The sequence below is a fragment of the Maniola jurtina genome, chromosome 24 (genome assembly GCF_905333055.1).
Source record: "Maniola jurtina chromosome 24, ilManJurt1.1, whole genome shotgun sequence".
Lineage (NCBI taxonomy): Eukaryota > Metazoa > Arthropoda > Insecta > Lepidoptera > Nymphalidae > Maniola > Maniola jurtina.
The window spans coordinates 3,305,048-3,323,905 of record NC_060052.1 but is presented as its reverse complement, the minus strand read 5'-3'; the positions used below and the strand labels follow the sequence as shown (position 1 = coordinate 3,323,905).

The following is an 18,858-nucleotide window of genomic DNA, read 5'->3' as shown; positions in this document are numbered from 1 at the left end:
TATTGGATTAAACTTACTCGGTTTTCAAGATTGGCATTTTCAACATATTCTCTAAAATTGAGGAGATTTTCTTCTTCTTCACTTGATTGGTGGCTTATTGTAGTGCCAAACCAGCACAATGTACTTCGCCAATGTCGAGTAGCTTGAGGGAGGCACATAGGAGATTGGTCATTTATTTGTTGACAGCCTTGGTTCAACAATTAAGCTCTCCTGTCAATGTCATTCAAGTGCCAAAAGATCCTCGTCGTAGGTAGTAGCATATATTCTCTATCACGATTAATTAATAACAGATGAGGGTAGATATTTCTTACACCGGATCTTAGATTATTAACATAGTTTTCTAACCATAGATCAATACCAGTGGGTATTTAAGTCAAACTGCCAAATCTTCGTGGAAAAAATAGCATAATGTGGAATATTTAAATCAATTACGTATAATGAGGCACGGAATGCTTGATTAGGAAGTGCAAATATACAAAAGTATAGGAACAACATCGTTGCACGCTAACCGCCTACTTTAATAGTCGATTTCCTAGCTCAAAGAGTAGTTAAATGAGTAGAAGTAGTTTAAATATTAACCACTAGCGACCCGCCCCGGCTTCGCACGGTCGGACACTACCACGAAAAATCCTATCTATTTTCCGGGATAAAATATAGCCTATACGGATTCGGAAGAATCCCTCTAAGTAATGGTAAAAGAAATTTTGAAATCGGTCCAGTAGTTTTTGAGCCTATTCAATACAAACATACAAAAATACAAAGGTTTCCTCTTTATAATATTAGTATAGATTACAAAGGAGGTTGGCGAATTTGGACCCAGCATTTTTAAAAACCGCTCAGATTCAGAAATCATTTCATTTTAATAATACTTTTCAGAGTATTTTTCTGTGTAAGCCTGATACTTTTAGAAGATGGGGATCAAAAATATAATTATTCAAAAGCACACATTATAAATAACCGTTACATGGCAATACAAGTGAATAATATCTTGTTTCTCCCAACTTTATTAGATAGACTTTGATGAAGCTTTTTGTTAGACTGGTTTACTAGAACAAGCATGAGAAGTTTGATTCGTGAACGTGGGCTTGAGGCTCACAGTTCTGTTAGTTTGGGTCTACAACTCTATGGAATTCGCCAATCTCCTTTAAACATCTCTATTTTACCAACCTACCTGTAAACTGCCACATTCCATCGTTTACGCAATTGTTTTCAAAGTTTTAATTTTTAGTTTCAAACATTATTGTTATTGTAATTTGTTGTTAAATTCATAAAATCCGTAAGAAACAAAATAAAAAACTGGATTAAATAACATACTTTCAATCAAAGAAAAGCAACTTACGAAATAAATCCTTATTTGATAAGTATAAATTGAAAAGTATAAAATGAGTTTAAAAATAAGGAATATTTTATCAAAATATTAAAACATTACGTTAAGATAAAAAAAAATAAAGAGTTACGTACAATTACAATTTAAACTTAGATGTTTTTCGTTTGGAACCGAAATTTTTATTCACGTGATTTTTAACATGCTGTCTGTGAAATTGTCCATCTCGAATCACACCATATTATTATGAAGACTCTATTTTTTTTTAAAGTAAACTTGAGAAGCTGTTGGTATTTTAACTTAATCTTAAACCTATTATCGCTTCTAGAAAACAATCTTTGACGCTCCTTAGCAATTAGTGCGTGACAATGTTCGTGTAAACTCACATAGTATTGTCAGCCGACTTCTTGAATTCAATTTTAATTTTAAAATGAGGCAATTAATTTATGACAATAATTTAAATTGAAAAAGTTTCACAGTTAAATAGTAAAATCAAAAAAAGACCAAATTTTGAAAAAAAAAATCAGGTTATTACCTCCTGAGCATGAAAAGTACGGATTTAAAAAAATATTATTCAATAAAACTTTTACAAGTACTTTTGAATCGTCAAATCCATCTATTTACTTTTGAATAATGAATATTCTATGACAATTTATTACAATAATAATATGTAGGTGCGTGACAATATGTGTAAATAAAATGTGATATCGTGTTTGTTACCTTGACGAAAATGTTCATTAGTTAGCAATTTTGTGGTTCGCACAAAACGTGGCGGTGATGGCATTTCTATTATTCCCAATTCTGTGGCTTAGATAAGAATTCAACGTTTGGCAGTGCGGTTTTCTTACCTAGGTACATATTGTTCCTCACATTTGGATTATCAAAAATATTAAATATAGGTAGAATCACTTCTCTTTTGGTATTTCTACTACAATAAAACCCAATAGGAAATGCAATCCAAACATTTTGCTTGTTCGATTGACATTCGAATCTCTGCCAAAACTCCAAAACTTTTATTTTATTTACAGATAACTGAAAATTGTGTAACACTCCAATGCCGATAGATTTTAAAATAATCTGTTTACAATAAAAACCAAGTGCGACAGAAATATACTATACAACTTGTGTGAAAGAGTGAAATATATTTCAGTCGGCTTCAGCTTTCGTAATGATAGTGAAAGTTAGCGTAGAAAGCCTTTAGTTTTAGTTTTTTTTTTAAAATAAATCAACAGCCATTGACTGTCGATTGGTAATCATTTTTTTGTAAATCGAAAGTTTTTCAAATAAATTTCCAGCGTAGATTTAGCTGCGATTGCGTGCATAGAGATCGTTGTGTGATTGCAGTTATCACACTAATATTATAAAGGAGAAAGTTTGTATGTGTGTGTGTGTGTGTATGTGTGTGTGTGTGTATGTTTGTTACTCCTTCACGCAAAAACTACTGGACGGATTGGGCTGAAATTTAGAATGGAGATAGATTATACCCTGGATTAGCACATAGGCTACTTTTTATCCTGGAAAATCAAAGAGTTCCCACGGGAATTTTAAAAAATCTACATCCACGCGAACGAAGTCGTGGGTATCAGCTAGTGTATTATACTAGCCGATGCCCGCGGCGTCGCCCGCGTGGATTTAGGTTTTTTGAAATCCCGTGGAAACTCTTTGATTTTCCGGAATAAAAAGTAGCCTATGTGCTAATCCAGGATATTATCTATCTCCAATCCAAATTTCAGCCAAATTCGTCTGGTAGTTTTTGCGTGAAGGAGTAACAAACATACACATACACACACACACACACACACACACACACACACACACACACACACACACACACACACACACACACACACACACACACACACATACAAACTTTCGGCTTTATAATATTAGTGTGATCTACGTTATATAAAATAGTAGGTCTTGAGTTATATGACTGACTCACAGATAATGGACAGCCTAAATCAAAATTTGAAATTTCTGGGTCGACCGGGATCTGAAAATTTGAAATATGGCTCTCGTCAACAAATGAGTCATTTGACTGTCCTGCCATATGCAGTTCCAATGTCCACCTCCACACTCCATCATTAGATATGCTCATCCAAACCAAAAGTTTAAAAAAAAAATTAATTGAACACAATATTGGAAGTCCTAGCCAAAAAATCTGTTAAGCACCAATTTCGATTGAATGACTACATATACGGACAAACGAAACTAATAAAAAGCTTTTAAAAAGCAATGTTTCTTTAACTAATAACACACATAATTCAATACTATATATTGCTTGAAGTCAAAAAGAAAATAATCGTAGTAATGACAAGCTAGTAATTATCAGATTGATATAATTACATAACTCTTGCGTAACTAATGAGCTGACAAATGGATCGATATCAACGCAAAAATAAATCATTATGATGTATGTGGCTCATTTACTAATGCCATTACATACAAAGCAAATGATCCTTTGAGAATGCAACTTTAACTAAAGATTTGAACACTACTAGGTATATTATTCGAATCAATCAATCAATCAATCGTTTATTTGCTCTAAATGCAGGTTAACAAAGGTATTACAATTTTTCATTTAGTAATATCACCACTTTTGCCATGCAATGGCGTGCAAACCCATACTAACATTATAAATGCGAAAGTGTGTATGTCTGTCTGTCTGTCTGCTACCTTTTCACGGCCCAACAGTGTAACCGATTCTGACAAATTTTGATACAGGGTCAGCTTATATCCCGGGAACGGACATAGGCTACTTTTTATCCCGGAAAATCAAAGAGTTCCCGCGGGATTCCTTAAGACCCATCTTAACCGATTTGTATGAAATTTGGTATCGAAGTAGCTTGCGTTCCTGTTATCGAAATAGGCAACTTTTTATCCCGGAAAATCAAACAGTTCCCATGGGATCGATAAAAATCTAAATCCCCGCGGACGAAGTCGCGGGCATCCTCTAGTATTTTATAAATGTAGGTACATAATATAAAAGCAAGTACAAACTTTGTCACATAGTCAGAATAAAATGGTGGTCATGTTGTGCGACCATCTAGGGTTACAATTAGATCAAAATGTGGTGATTTAAGAATTAAGTTAGAATAGGTAATAAAATACTAGAGGACGCCCGCGACTTCGTCCGCGTGGATTTAGGTTTTTTAAGATCCCGTGGAAACGGTTTGATGTTCCGGGATAAAAAGTTGCCTATGTCAATTGCAGGGACCCAAGCTTTGAAATCTTTGAAAATCTTTGAAAATCTTTATTTAGAGCTCTTTAAAATTCCTTAACAGTAAAGTACGATAAAGTAAGCTACCTCGGTTCCCATGCAAATCGGTTAAGCGGATGGGTTTTTGGGATTCTGTGGGAGCTGTTTAATTTTCCGGGATAAAAAGTAGCCTATTTCCGTCCCCGGGATATTAGCTAACCCTGTACCAAATTTCGTCAGAATCGATTAAACTGTCGGGCCGTGAAAAGATAGCAGACAGACAGACGGACAGACGGACGGACGGACGGACGGACGGACGGACGGACGGAAGGACGGACGGACAGACAGACAGAAGATTATAATCTATTTTCTTTGCCTTCAATCTGGTTTCGTTAGCCAGCGTTTTCCATTCCAGCCCTTTCATTTCCAATCATAATGCCCTTACTCTCACCCGCTAAATCAAAAAGAAGAAAACTCAGTGCGTTTGTTGGTAGCCCACGGCGAAAACTGTGTAAGTACACAATTTTACACAGATGTAGATCTGTGCTAGATAAACTTGTGCAGATCCGTTTGGTACCTTGGGTACTGATCTCGTTTAACTGTTGTTGTTACTGTTTAGTACTGTTATTGTCGTTGAGTGTTGCTAATTAATACATTGGATTTTAATTTAGGCAACAAATAATTTGAACAGTGCACGCTATTTTTTTTTTATTCTCTATTGGCATACGTCACAATTATATGTGATGGAAAGTGATGATGTGGCCTAGGATAAAACGCGTATTTAGAAAATGCCTATTTATTCTTATGTTACGGATACCCGTAAGCTAGTAGGAATAAATTGCTGTTATTGCTGAGGTTAAAGCTTGATTTTCACTGCGTTTTCGCTTTGTTTTGACTTTGTACATTAGGTATACCTTTCAATTTCAATTTCAGTTTATTGCAATTCCATAAATACATTCCTTAAATATAACATTTGGAATAAATACTATGATTGAACAAGGTAATATTATGGATACCCAGTTTTAGGTGTCGCAATTCGGTCTGTGCAGCAGACCGTAGTAGCTTATTAAAAGACCCCCATTAAGTGAGTGATTTTGTTAGTTCACTGTCAGTAGAGACCTATTACTTGGGAAGAGTAGTGAATAATCCTCTTTTCAAGTATTCTCTTACAAGGATTACCATAAAACAATATGATCTTGTGCCTCTTGAGTTTACCCTGTGGCTTGTTAAAGGCATACCTATAACTAGCTTTAAAAAAAGTTCTTGGTGTACTTTAATGAATAACGGCCGAAGTTTTTGGACTCATCCAGTAGTTTTACATCGAATACTATAAAGTGTAAACTATTGTTATAGTTTTATTTGTTAAGATTCAATGCCGAGAGTCGTTGACGAGTCATTCTACAACAGAATGCAAATTCAAAAATGTTTATCTCGACATGATTATTAAACGTATGAAAAATTTAAAAAAAAACACGTAAATTGCGTACCATACTTTTTCCCCCAGGGTCCTTAAACGACTAAACGACTTTTTTATGGTATGATAAAATTAGAAGTCTCATATCTCTTTGATTTATCTCATAAAATTATAAGATAAATCAAAAACTAGGTATCATGCTTAAAAATAAATAAAAATCTATTTTAAAATGTACAGGTAAAGCCCTTTCATATATACCCCACTTGGTATCTTACTTTGCAAATTAAAACACATTTTTTTTTCTGTGATGTAACCACAAATTCACGATTTTCAGATTACTCCTTTACTTGTGCTATAAGACCTACCTACCTGCCAAATTTCATGATTCTAGGTCAACGGGAAGTACCCTATAGGTATTCTTGACAGACACGACGGACGGACAGACAGACAGACAACAAAGTGATCCTATAAGGGTTCCGTTTTTCGTTTTGAGGTACGGAACCCTAATAATATCCTGCCAAAATACTTTGGCAGAATGAGCGTAACTCAGGTTAAACAACAAGATTAAAAAAACAAATTTGAAATCACAAAGGCAGGTAAGCCCACACTGCGAAATTTCACAACTGTTTTTGCTCGCAAAGGAATTTGTATGAAGTTCATACGAATTTCATGTTTCAGAGAAAACCACGCGGTGAAAGACAATACAAACTTATTCCAAGGGTAAGTAAATAAATAACATTTTTTTTTTTGCAAAATGCTTAATTTTCCACAACAGAACCTTAGAACTCGTTAACTAAGTTCAAAGAACCATACCACCTACATATTAAAAGAAAATTGTCATGTCGTTTAATTACAAAACCAACCAGACTGTGAAAATATCTAACCGCTTGTAGAATGACTCTACTATGGTCGTTTTTTTACTTCACTCCTCGCTCCGACTCGAAGCAATTGCTTGGTTCTCATTTTTTTGAAAGCTATCACTATAAAAGCATTTTTGCCTCCCTTTCTCACTTAATTCACAAACGAACCTCTGACGAAAATGTATCGAGAAACCATAGTTGTTTCAACCCTTTTGTTTAATGTAGTTTTAAGTTCCTTGTTAAGCGGTGATTTTGAAATAGCGGATGGTGTGAAGTTAGTCAGTATTTCGGATAACAGTTTGGACGATGAAGGGAGGTCTATCGGTGATACGCCGTTATACAGGATGGCGAAGTTCTTGCATAACCACGAACTTCACGTGAAACTGCCGAATCTGATTGAAAAGGACAAACTTAGCAAGATTCTTTCGGAGTCTTTGAAAGCTATCGACGAATCGTATAAGGAAAAAAATGGTGAGTACCTACTTATTTTAAGTAACGTAGATAAATGTGCTTTAAAATCCGGTATGAATGCTTTATCTAAACAAAAAAAACCGGGCAAGTGCGAGTTGGACTCGAACACGAAGGGTTCCGTACCATGGTACAAGATAAATAAGTAGTTAACAGGGCTCTCTCCGTCACTTACTCCATACAATCGTAGTTCCAATTTCATTTGAATAGTAAGCAACCAAAGTCCATGAAATTTTGCAGACCTATTCTAGAAACTATTATCTGTGACTGTGGTGTTTTAGATTTTTCTAAAAATATGTAGTTTTAAAGTTACAGGGGCTCAAAGATTTGTATGTGAATTTTTAGACCGCGTAACTTTGAAACCGAATATTTTATCGGAAATCTGGAAAACAACAGGCATAGATATTATCTAGCACAGTTTAGGAATGAGCAATAAAACTTTACAAAATAAAATTAGTTTTGAGGTCCCAAAAAAGTTTTTTCAGAGACAGTAGACCAATTTAATAAAATAACTATTTACTTATTTAGTGAGTGTAGAACCCGCACTTACTTACACTTACTAATACAAGCTCTCATTGTGCAACAGTAAAATACTAAGTAGGTAAGTAAAATATTCTCAAAAATTAATTAATTAATGACACTTTTCTACTTCGTTGATCAAAACTTACTAATATTTCCTCAATGAATGTATAGTTCAGGAAACAGTTCAAAATTGCTTATTCCTGACATGCGATACTTGTGTTGTACATCAGTTCAACACACCGGATATACCGTTATATATACTTCTTTTATTCACCGGATGTGATCGTTTCCTTCTCTGTAATAATATATTATTATTGAACGATGCTGTTAATTGTTTTGTATAATTTTATCAGAGCAGTGCGAGGAACTCTAAAAATAAAATACTCAAGGTGCTTCCACACAGTCAAAGTCAAATTCTTCTTGGGCTCCGTAGCCAAATGGCAAAAAACGGAACCCTTATGGATTCGTCATGTCTATCCGTCTGTCTGTTCGTCCGTATGTCACAGCCACTTTTTTCCGAAACTATAAGAACTACAATGTTGAAACTTGGTAAGTAGATGTATTCTGTGAACCGCATTAAGATTTTTACACAAAAATAGAAGAAAAAAAAATATTTTGGTGTTTCCCCATACTTAGAACTGAAACTCAAATTTTTTTTTTTTCATCAAACCCATACGTGTTGGGTATCTATGGATAGGTCTTCAAAAATGATATTGAGGTTTCTAATAAGTATCATTTTTTTCTCAACTGAATAGTTTGCGCGAGAGACGCTTCCAAAGTGCTAAAATGTGTCCCTGTAACTACTAAAATAAGAGAAAGACAAAACTAAAAAAAATATATGATTTACATTCCACCGAAAATTGGTTTGAACGAGATCTAGTAAGTAGTTTTTTTTTAATAAAACTTAATTTAAAAAAATACACTATTATTAAAACATCGATCAAAGTTACAACGAACTACAAGAACTTAGTATATCATGTTACTTGCTGCTACGGAACCCTTCATGGGCGAGTCCGACTCGCACTTGGCCGCTTATTTATTAGGTTACCTACTAATAATAATTATTTATTGACCACTTGAATTGGAAATCAGACATATTGTTTTGTTGGACTGACTATGGTTCCATTATTGAGCGTCTCTGATGACCGAGATGGGATTTCATAGTATTTTTAAAAAAATACTATGAGACTGATGGTAGAGATGGAAGATGAGCACAGAAATGCCCTTATGGCATAATAATATGGTAGTAAAGTCATAGGTGTTTGAACTAGTATAATTGTTTTCATGAGTAAGTTTCAGTTCTATGGTGCACTAAAAAGGTCTTTTTAAAACAAGTCTTCTTGTAATTTAAAAAAAAAACCCTGCCTTTTTTTCAAAAAAATTGTACTTGGCGTCACTCAGGATGATACAAGGATTCTATTGATACCCCCATACATCCAAAATTCAGGCATTAGAAGTTATGGTGAAATAAGAAACTCACATACATACATACCTATTATTACCTACATACCTATATGAATCCTGAAAACATTATCTACGTATAAGTCGTGTAAAAATTGAAAAGCCTACTCCTTTCTAAATATTGATTTGAGAAACGAATATAATCGATATCGCTGCGTATCTCGATCAATCTCGATTATATTCGATTGCTCTATCATTCCTTTCACTCTAGTTTACTCGAGCTGTTATCGATTTATTTTATTGTATTTTTTGTTGACTAACGCTTGACTACAATCGCACGATGGAAAGTGACGAAGGCGATAAGCTTTCACACCTTTTTCAATAGGCTCGCCAACAAAGTAACTGTCCAGTTTGTGGCAGAAGGCCCATTAGTACTCATTACCATTACTGAAGGGTTATATAGCGAGCGAACGAGCAGGCGAGTCATCTGATGTTAAGTGATCACCGCCGCCCATGAACTTTTGCAGCACCAGAGGTACCGCCGATGCGTGTCCGTCCTTCCGGGAATTAGAAAATCTTACTAGGTGATGCCCGCGACTTCGTTCGCGTGGATGTAGGTTTTCTAAAAATCCCGTGGGAACTCTTTGATTTTCCGGGATAAAAAGCCTATGTGCTAATCCAGGGTATAATCTATTTCCATTCTAAATTTCAGCCCAATCCGTCCAGTAGTTTTTCTGTGAAGGAGTAACAAACATACACACACACACACTCAAACACACACACACAAACTTTCGCCTTTATAATATTATATAGTGTGAATTAGTGTGAAAGTGTGACTAGTGTGAAGTGTGATTAGGATTTGTGTTGATACAGCGGCGATAGCCTATTGGTTAAGACATCGGCCTCCTCGCCTCTTCTTCGGGAGGTCGTGGGTTCGATCTCGGGCACGCACCTGTAACTTTTCAGAGTTGAAAAATCTAAAAAGGTCAGCATAAGCCAACGGCCACATACGACAATTAATGGGTGCCAAATGGATCTGTACATGTTTGGCGTTCGCTGAATATTGGCCGAGTGCGTTATGATACCTATAGAACTCAAGGAATAATACATAATATATGTATGTAATTTAAGTGTAATTCTGTGGGCGGTTCAATAACAAATAAAAAAAGGATGAAAAACTATTTTCTCTTACCTATAGTGTAATTGAAGACAAATTGCACAATATTTTTAAGCAATTCCAACAAGGCGGAGGCAATTCAGTGTCTGTTTTTTTTTTCAGTAACCGGACGAGGCAGCAAAGGAGATGGCGGCGGCTCCCTGGCGCTGCTTGGCTTGATGTTCGCCAAGACCTTGGGAGCAGCTGGTATCGGAGGCTTGGGACTTCTTACGATGAAGGTACGGTCACCCTCAGAATTCGAGTAGCAATTCCGTGAAACTATTGCATCAAAAGCCTGTCACCGTGCCACGCGAATATTATCATTATGGTGCTAAACGACTTACGGCTGTTGACTGTACCTTCAAATATTACTTCCAATGTATACCCAGCTCTACCGTTTGATTGACGACTGAGGTAACTGCGCGGCGCGGCCAGTACACCATGGCCCCAAACGGTTTGGAGAATATCAATATTCAATAAGTATAGGAATTCAGTATAATATATACACCATCCGAAAACAAAATATTTTGGCCCCGAGGGACACACACTATCTTTCATCACTACCCATGAGTAACTCTCATGAGAACAAAACGGAATTTTGTACTCTTTTTTGTGTCAATTTTCGTTTTTCGAATAGGTACGATGAAAAAAGTGTAAAAGGCGGAAGGCCTCCCCTGCGAAGCTAGTGAGAATCAGAACAAATAAATAATCCTTACTAATATTATAAATGCAAAAGTAACTCTATCTGTGCGTGTCCTTCAGGGATAAAAAAGGGGGATGAAAGTTTGTATGGAAATCACACTAATATTGTATAGGCGAAAGTTTGTGTGTATGTGTGTGTGTATGTTTGCTACTCCTTCACGCAAAAACTACTGGACGGATTGGGCTGAAATTTAGAATAGAGATAGATTATTCCCTGGATTAGCACATAGGCTACTTTTTATCCCGGAAAATCAAAGAATTCCCACGGGATTTTTAAAAAACCTACATCCACGCGAACGAAGTCGCGGGCATCAGCTAATACATGATAAAGCTAGAAGCTCGAAACTTATTTTTAAGCTTTTAATTAGGTATAAATAAATACGACATTCAAAGTTTGTAAAAAAATTTCACGTCGGCAAAAAAGCTTACGGTCTAGAAAATAAAAATATAGAACAAATAAGCTATTCGAAGTAAAATACTGTAAATAGCTTATTGTAACGTATGTGTGTGTTTTATTTGCTAAATAATTAGCCTAAAAATTAAAAATGCTGCCGAAAGTCACTATTCCACGCGGACGAAGTCGCGGGCACAGCTAGTTGTCAATACAATTAAGTATATGGTTTTAAATTCAATTGATACCTACCTAATTGGATAGCGTCGATAATAATTGGAAAGAGTGAATGCTTGTGGAAACCTCTTTGCTCGCACGCGTAACGAATTGTTTAATGGAAAATTGTTTTACCGACCGGCGACAAAAAAAAACCGGCCAAGTGCGAACATAAAAGGTTCCGTACCATCCGTACAAGCGTACAACGTACGTTATTCGAATGGTATGGATGGATGGCACAAGAAACACTTAAAACTTTTTATTTTTTAAAGTTTCATAGCGGCCATTTTGAAATTTTTACCAGACTACGGCAAAGCCAAAAGGAAGGGTTGTGTTTGTATCCAGATTCTGTGTGTTCCGCCTAAAGTACTGGGGCGATTTTGATGAATGAGATGTCAATTCATTCGTTGTAAAGGTCCGGTTGACATAGACTATATTTTATACAAAAAAAATTGACCAACGGATGTTACATAAGGGGGGTCTCCAAAAAAAATTTTTTTTTGCTATTGTTTCGAGTGAGGTATCAAATGAAAGAGGAAAAAATTCTGAGCTCATAGATATAAATAAGAACAACATTAAAATATACCAAGCGATAGAAAAACAATTTTACTTTAATGTTTCAGCGTTTATTAAGACGACCGTAGTCGGGTTTTAGTTTTTGACTATATCTTGTTATTATTTTGTTGTTACGGCGGCAATAGGAATACACATTCTGTGAAAAATTTAACTCTCTACGTTCATGAAATTTAACTCTCACTGACAAACAGTCGTACAGCGGAGGCTTAGTAATAAGGTCCCGTTGGCATCCTTCCGGTACGGAACTCTGAAACCGTTAGAGTTTCTTTCACGATGAATAATAGTATTTGTTGAATTCATGACAATAGTATTAACTGTCGTAATTGAACGAAAGCCTATTTAATTGGTTCAATTAACAAGTGTAAATTAAAAATTTATAACACCCCCGACAAGTGAAGGTAACTAGAAAAAAGCTGATAACTTTCAAACGGCTGAACCGATTTTCTTGGATGATAGCTAAGAACACTCTCGATCAAGCCACCTTTCAAACAAAAAAAAACTAAATTAAAATCGGTTTATTCGTTTAGGCGCTACGATGCCACAGACAGATACACAGATACACACGTCAAACTTATAACACCCCTCTTTTTGGGTCGGGGGTTAAAAAATACATCATCACCTCAATCCATTATCATCAAATACTCACCACGGGTCCCAACTTAGAATAAGAGAGGTTTCGGTTGAAATCTATAGAGTGCACTTTGACTTTGCTTAGACTTAAGTTTCATAAAACGAGACAGATTTATGCCAGCGGTATAACACTGTCTCGTTTTAACAGTGTCTTAAGTCTGCAAAGACAAAGTTCACTCTATAGATCTAGCCTTAGACTATAGCCAGGGCACGCCGCGCTGGCTAAGTGCGGATTAGCAGTCTTCACAGCATTAGGAGAACTCTAAGACACACAGATTTCCTTACAATGTTTTCCTTTACCGTTATTGAGTTTTTGTGGTGTACAAAAAAAGTATATTCATTCAATCCGAAAAGAAAACGAATGAAAATATTGTTGAAATTGTATAATTTTGTTTTATTATAACGAAAGCGTATTTTATATGATTTTGGGGAAAAAACGAAAGATGACCGATTTCAAAGCCACTTATGATAATAGGTATTCTACATGTTTAGAGATAATTCGATTTTTTCCAGCCAGCTACATTTGATTTCATCTCCTTAATCCTTAATCCTAACTTATCTGAAGTGTGAAGTAATTTGTGTTCCATTTTTAGAATGGGTTTAAGTGTAGAGTCATTCTAAAAAGCATCTTTTTGCCTCGATAAAGCACAAAATAAAGATTCTATAAGTTTTTACTTAAACTGTTTTAAGATTTTAAGTCGGAATCTAAAAAAACCATTCTCAAAAAAAAAATAACATATTAATTTAGGAATCATCTCGGTAATTGGTGTCTGTCCGTCTAAAGCAAAAGAATCATAAGTCAAACATGAAAAATCACAGTTTCAAGTTTTAAAAAAATACACTATGTATTTTTCCTTCTATCACTCCAATTCATTAGTATGCATTCCGTTTTCAGTGCAATTCATAAAATACAGGGATGAAGAAAATGCAGACTCAATTTAAATTTAAACTCGATGCAATATTATTTAGTCCCAGGTAAATATATTTCAGTAGGTAGTTACCTGCAAATGCTACTTCAAAGCGTTTCATATCGAAACCTTGGATGAATAAATACTCAGGATGGTATGCTCCGAAAAGTCAAATGAAGCAGGGGAACTGTCAGTTGATGAGTATGTGTGCGTTATGGAATGATACCATTCACATATGAAAATTTGCCTATTTTCCTATTTTTCCCTTTCACGATGATTATTAAAAAATGAGATCTCATTAGATTAGTCTTTATTATGATAGTTACAAATCGATGGATGTTCGATGCTAGAAAATAATAATTTATCGATTGCAACGTATTAAAATTTACCTACTCTGTTTTTACATAATTTTGATTAATTACAGTATAGGGCCTCTGGCCTTATTGAAAATCTCTGCTTAACAGGGTGCCCATCACCATGTTTACTATATAATCGTATCCTGACAGTTAAAAATAAAAAAGTTAAAAAGTCAAATATAAAAACGCAATATATTCACTAAAAATATTTAATAATAATCCAAGTATGTACCAGTTAGCGATTTTATTTAGCGTATCTCGCAGGGTTAGTAGACTATTCACTACTTTTGGTGTTATACACCGGGCAAGTTTACATCCCTATATCGTAGATCTCTTACCAAATTACACAAAGCGGCTCTTGGGTAGCGGTTTTTTTTTTCTCTAAGCCAAATTCAAAGTTATTTATTCAAAATGGGTTCATATTTTATTTGTCTTGTGTTTTCTGACATTTATGACCTTAAAAAATACCTAAATAAAGATAAATATTCTAGCTATCCGTATAGCGTCCCATCTTTGACCACATCACGCGTGACGAGTCCTCCGTTCGTCGCTAAGGTTGTTTTGGTGGGTGCCTACCAAAACAACCTATCATGGACTAACTATAACTAAATAATATTATTAATGTAGTAAGATTTTGATTACCTATTTATTTATTTCTTTATTGCACACACAAACATATACATTTACAAAAAACATAGAAGACAACATGGTAAGTACGTTGGACAGATAAAAACGTATGTTTTTATCTGTCCAACGTACGTACACCAATTACGTAGGTACCTAGGTACTTCATGATAAATTTGGCATGCAGCTATTATGACGGAGACTGGTATATTAAATGTACTACAATTTAGTAATAAGTTTTGTTTTAGTTAAATTTCAATATCAATTTAAAATCTTTTAATTAACAAAACAGCCTTTTTCGCTTAGTTATATTATGATTGTCATCAAAAATAAAATATAAATTTGTCTAAATATAATGAAAAAAAAATTGCTCATTTTTAGGCAAAATTACCCCATTTATTTTCTGACAACCCTAGACTTCAATTTGAAGTTGTGTAATTTGCACAGCACGATTACGATACGATTTAAAATTAAATTATTTCATTGAAGTGTCAAACAAAAAAATATAATCACTACGTTGTGTCAAATGCGTATCGGAAGGTGTTAAGTGACCAGTTTCGTAGAATTTATGTTGAGTTTGTGTGCGTGACGTGTAATTACAGAGATTTGGTCGATAGTGGGTCGATAGTTGTGCTTCCTTCGTTTGTACGGCGGGGTCACCGGTTGATCGAAACATTTTTCCTGAAACAGTTCCAATTTTCATTGATACAAAACATCATATTATTATTACCTATTGTTTTCTCTGAATAAACCCGGATATTAAATAAGCATTTGTATGTACTACTCATAGACTTTAGTACCTATGAAATAAAAAATATCAACCCTGACCCTGCGCCTAGTAGGTATTTCTCATTACTGAGGGTTGCGACCCCTTTCCAATTATAAACTACAGAAAAATAGCGTGATAGCCGAAGTGGTTAACCGAAAAGTAGGAAACCGGCATGCCTGAGAATTGTCCATAATAAGGTGTATGAAGTCTTCCAATTCACATTAGCCAGCGAGGCCTGCTATTATTACTCTGACTTAGAGACTACAGGTTCTCAGTAGTGGGCCGGCGATCGGTCGAAGCTAGGAAGAAGCTAAAAATACCCTTAGGAAGAGGAAAATCAACAAATAGACACGATTCCACAAACATGGATCTCCTTTACGATCTTCATTTAAATACGTACACAGAAAATCAACATTCGTAACCTGTCGTATTGTCCAAGCGATGCTATAAAATATATAATTAATAATTCTACTCAAAAGCTATGAATAGATTTAATCAGCCTATAATGCTAAAAGACTTGGTCAACTTCAATAGAATAATGTCCATCACCAGCTCACTACTAAGCACGGAACTCCGATCAGAAAAGGAAGAGGCGAAATAATTTACATTATTTTTTAATATTTAAAGGTTTATTTAGCTCACAGAATAATAAACAATAAAAATACAAAAGATGTTAAAAACTCCAATATTTAAACTAAACTTACAACTACGAGTTAGAAAATGCAAAAAAACATAATCGTTTTCGTGTATAGCTCACACACGAAATCGGTTTTGTTTTTTGTATTTGTCTGAATGCCTCAGCATACTATGTTTGGCCATAGTTTACCACGCTTGCTAAGTGCGGATTGACAGACTTTACACACCTTTGTTTTTTGTATTTGTCTTAAGAGAGGTCTCTCCGTCACTCGCTCCATACAAACGTAGTTCGTCTCTCATTGGATACTAACCAATCATACTCAATGGAATTTTGTAGAAACGTTCCGGGAACTAATATCTATGCCTGTGGTTTTCCAGATTTCCGTTAAAATATTCGGTTTCAAAATTATGCGGTCTTAAAAATTCACATACAAATCTTTGAGCCCCTGTAATTTTAAAACTACATATTTTAAGAAAAATATAAAACACCACAGTCACAGATATTAGTTTCTAGAATATGTCTGCAAAATTTCATGGACTTTGGTCGTTTAATATTCAAATGAAATCGGGACTACGATTGTATGGAGTAAGTGACGGAGAGAGCCCTGTTAATGCCTCAGCATATCTCCGCCCCCACTTACGTGCCTAAGTGCATATTGAGTTGACCTAAATAAAGCTTTGTCATTTCATGTACGTGCCTACCTATGCTTGCTACAAGATTTTTTCGCTCATAGTCTAACGGAAGGTTCAAACAATTTGTAGTGCCGTGTCTTTTACGACTGCCATTACGTCTACGAATCAGACTATCAAACCAAGTTTGTTGCGAATGAGGAACACCTTTTACGACTTTGAAACTACAATAATTAGATACCTACAGCTATAAAACGCTGGACAAAATACTACCTACATTAATGTCTTCTTTAGTATATAATTGTACTACTGTCGATGTGTTTACTTGTCCACACTTCACGCAAAAACCACAGAGAGCTCTCTCCGTCACTCGTTTCATACAATCGTAGTTCCAATTTCATTTGAATATTAAGCAACCAAAGTCCGTGATATTTTGCAGACCTATTCTAGAAACTAATATCTATGTCTGTGGTTTTCCAGATTTCTGTTAAAATATTCGGTTTCAAAGTTACACGGTCTTAAAAATTTTCATACAAATCTTTGAGCCCCTGTAATTTTAAAACTACATATTTTTAGAAAAATCTAAAACACCACAGATACAGATATTAGTTTCTAGAATATGTCTGCAAAATTTCATGATCTTTGGTTGCTTAATATTCAAATGAAACTGGAACTACGATTGTATGAAACGAGTGACGGAGAGATCCCTGCCACACGGAATTTTCGTAGTAAACGTATTAGCTGTTAATTACTTAATAACAGTTATTTCTTATTACCCTGTAATTTTCCAATTTATCAATTACTAGATGGTGCCCGCGACTTCGTCCACGTGGATTTAGGTTTCTTAAAAATCCCGTGGGAACTCTTTGATATTCCGGGATAAAAAGTTGCCTAGTGCCTATGTCAATTTGTGGGAAGCAAGCTACTATGTAGCCATATAAATCGGTTAAATGGAGGGCCTTGAAGGACCCCGTGGGAAGTCTTTGATTTTCCGGGATAAAACGTAGCCTATGTCCTTATTGTCACTCCTCTCCAGGCAACTGATCTGATCTGTTGTTCCGTTGTATTATGGCGTTCGCGTTGCTCCGTTTTAACGTGATTGAAAGACAAATAAACCAACACACTTTCACATTTACTTATTACATTAGTGTGATGATTGTTCTACCGTTATAAATATTTTGAATTTGATCTATACATATAATAAAATTGTAGAAAAGTGGTGTCTGTACAATGGAAATATATAAAAAAAAGGAGCAGGGGTTGTTATTATATCGATGCCGAACCCGAAATTGTAATTAATTTTTTTTTGTCTGTTTGTCTGTTTGTCTGTGTGTTTTTGCACGCTAATATCAGAAACGGCTTATTCGATTTAGATACGGTTTTCACTAATATATTGTAGTAAGCTTCAATTAACATTTAGTGTTTATTTCATGTCAATCGGTTCATAAATAAAAAAGTTATGTCAATTTAAAGAATCACGGCACCTCGCGCCTGAGCGTCCGTGGCTATATAAAGCGCGAAAAGTCACTATTCCACGCGAACGAAGTCGCGGGCACAGATAGTACCAAATAAAAATAATCTAACATGTCTAAATCTCAAATTTCAGGCCCTAGCGGTATCTGCACTGGCGCTTATGCTGTCTGCGATAGTGGGGGTCAAGAAGTTGACCTCTCACGATGACCACGAGGATCACCAGGTCATCTACGCGGGTCACCACGGCTCCCACAGGCGAAGACGGGATACACCACTACCTTACCAGGCGCTGCCATACCAAGGATGGGTGGATGTGAAGAAACGGGATTAGATGTATCAAATTGTTATTAATTTTTAATTTATTGTGTAAATAAATATTTATTGTGCATTTACGTATTTCTTTTAACCTATTTAATTCTGAAAAATATTCTGTTCTAATAAGATCATTTATATGTACTTACCTCATTATTATCAAGCAATTTAATATTATGATGTGTGGGTTTAACCATGTGGGAACTTTTTGATTTTGCGGCATATAATTTGTCTACTATGTATTATAGGTACATAGATGATAGATAGATAGATATATGCAATATTTATTGC

The 18,858-nt window shown here is 35.2% G+C and overlaps 1 protein-coding gene across 1 annotated transcript; it reads left to right on the top strand.

Moving 5' to 3' along the window:
- Positions 1 to 6,598: 6,598 nt before the first annotated feature.
- On the top strand, positions 6,599 to 18,586 carry LOC123877521. The gene is made up of 4 exons (XM_045924324.1): positions 6,599 to 6,657; positions 7,059 to 7,268; positions 10,468 to 10,583; positions 18,389 to 18,586. The coding sequence occupies exons 2-4, from the start codon at positions 7,142 to 7,144 to the stop codon at positions 18,584 to 18,586; spliced, it is 441 nt and encodes a 146-aa protein (XP_045780280.1). The 5' UTR covers positions 6,599 to 6,657; positions 7,059 to 7,141.
- Positions 18,587 to 18,858: the final 272 nt, after the last annotated feature.

Coding starts and splice junctions, on each gene's coding strand:
- LOC123877521 (XM_045924324.1), top strand. CDS start 7,142: ATGGCGAAGTTCTTGCATAACCACGAACTTCACGTGAAACTGCCGAAT. Junction 7,269..10,467: donor ATCGTATAAGGAAAAAAATG/GTGAGTACCTAC, acceptor TTTTTTTTTCAG/TAACCGGACGAGGCAGCAAA. Junction 10,584..18,388: donor TGGGACTTCTTACGATGAAG/GTACGGTCACCC, acceptor CTCAAATTTCAG/GCCCTAGCGGTATCTGCACT.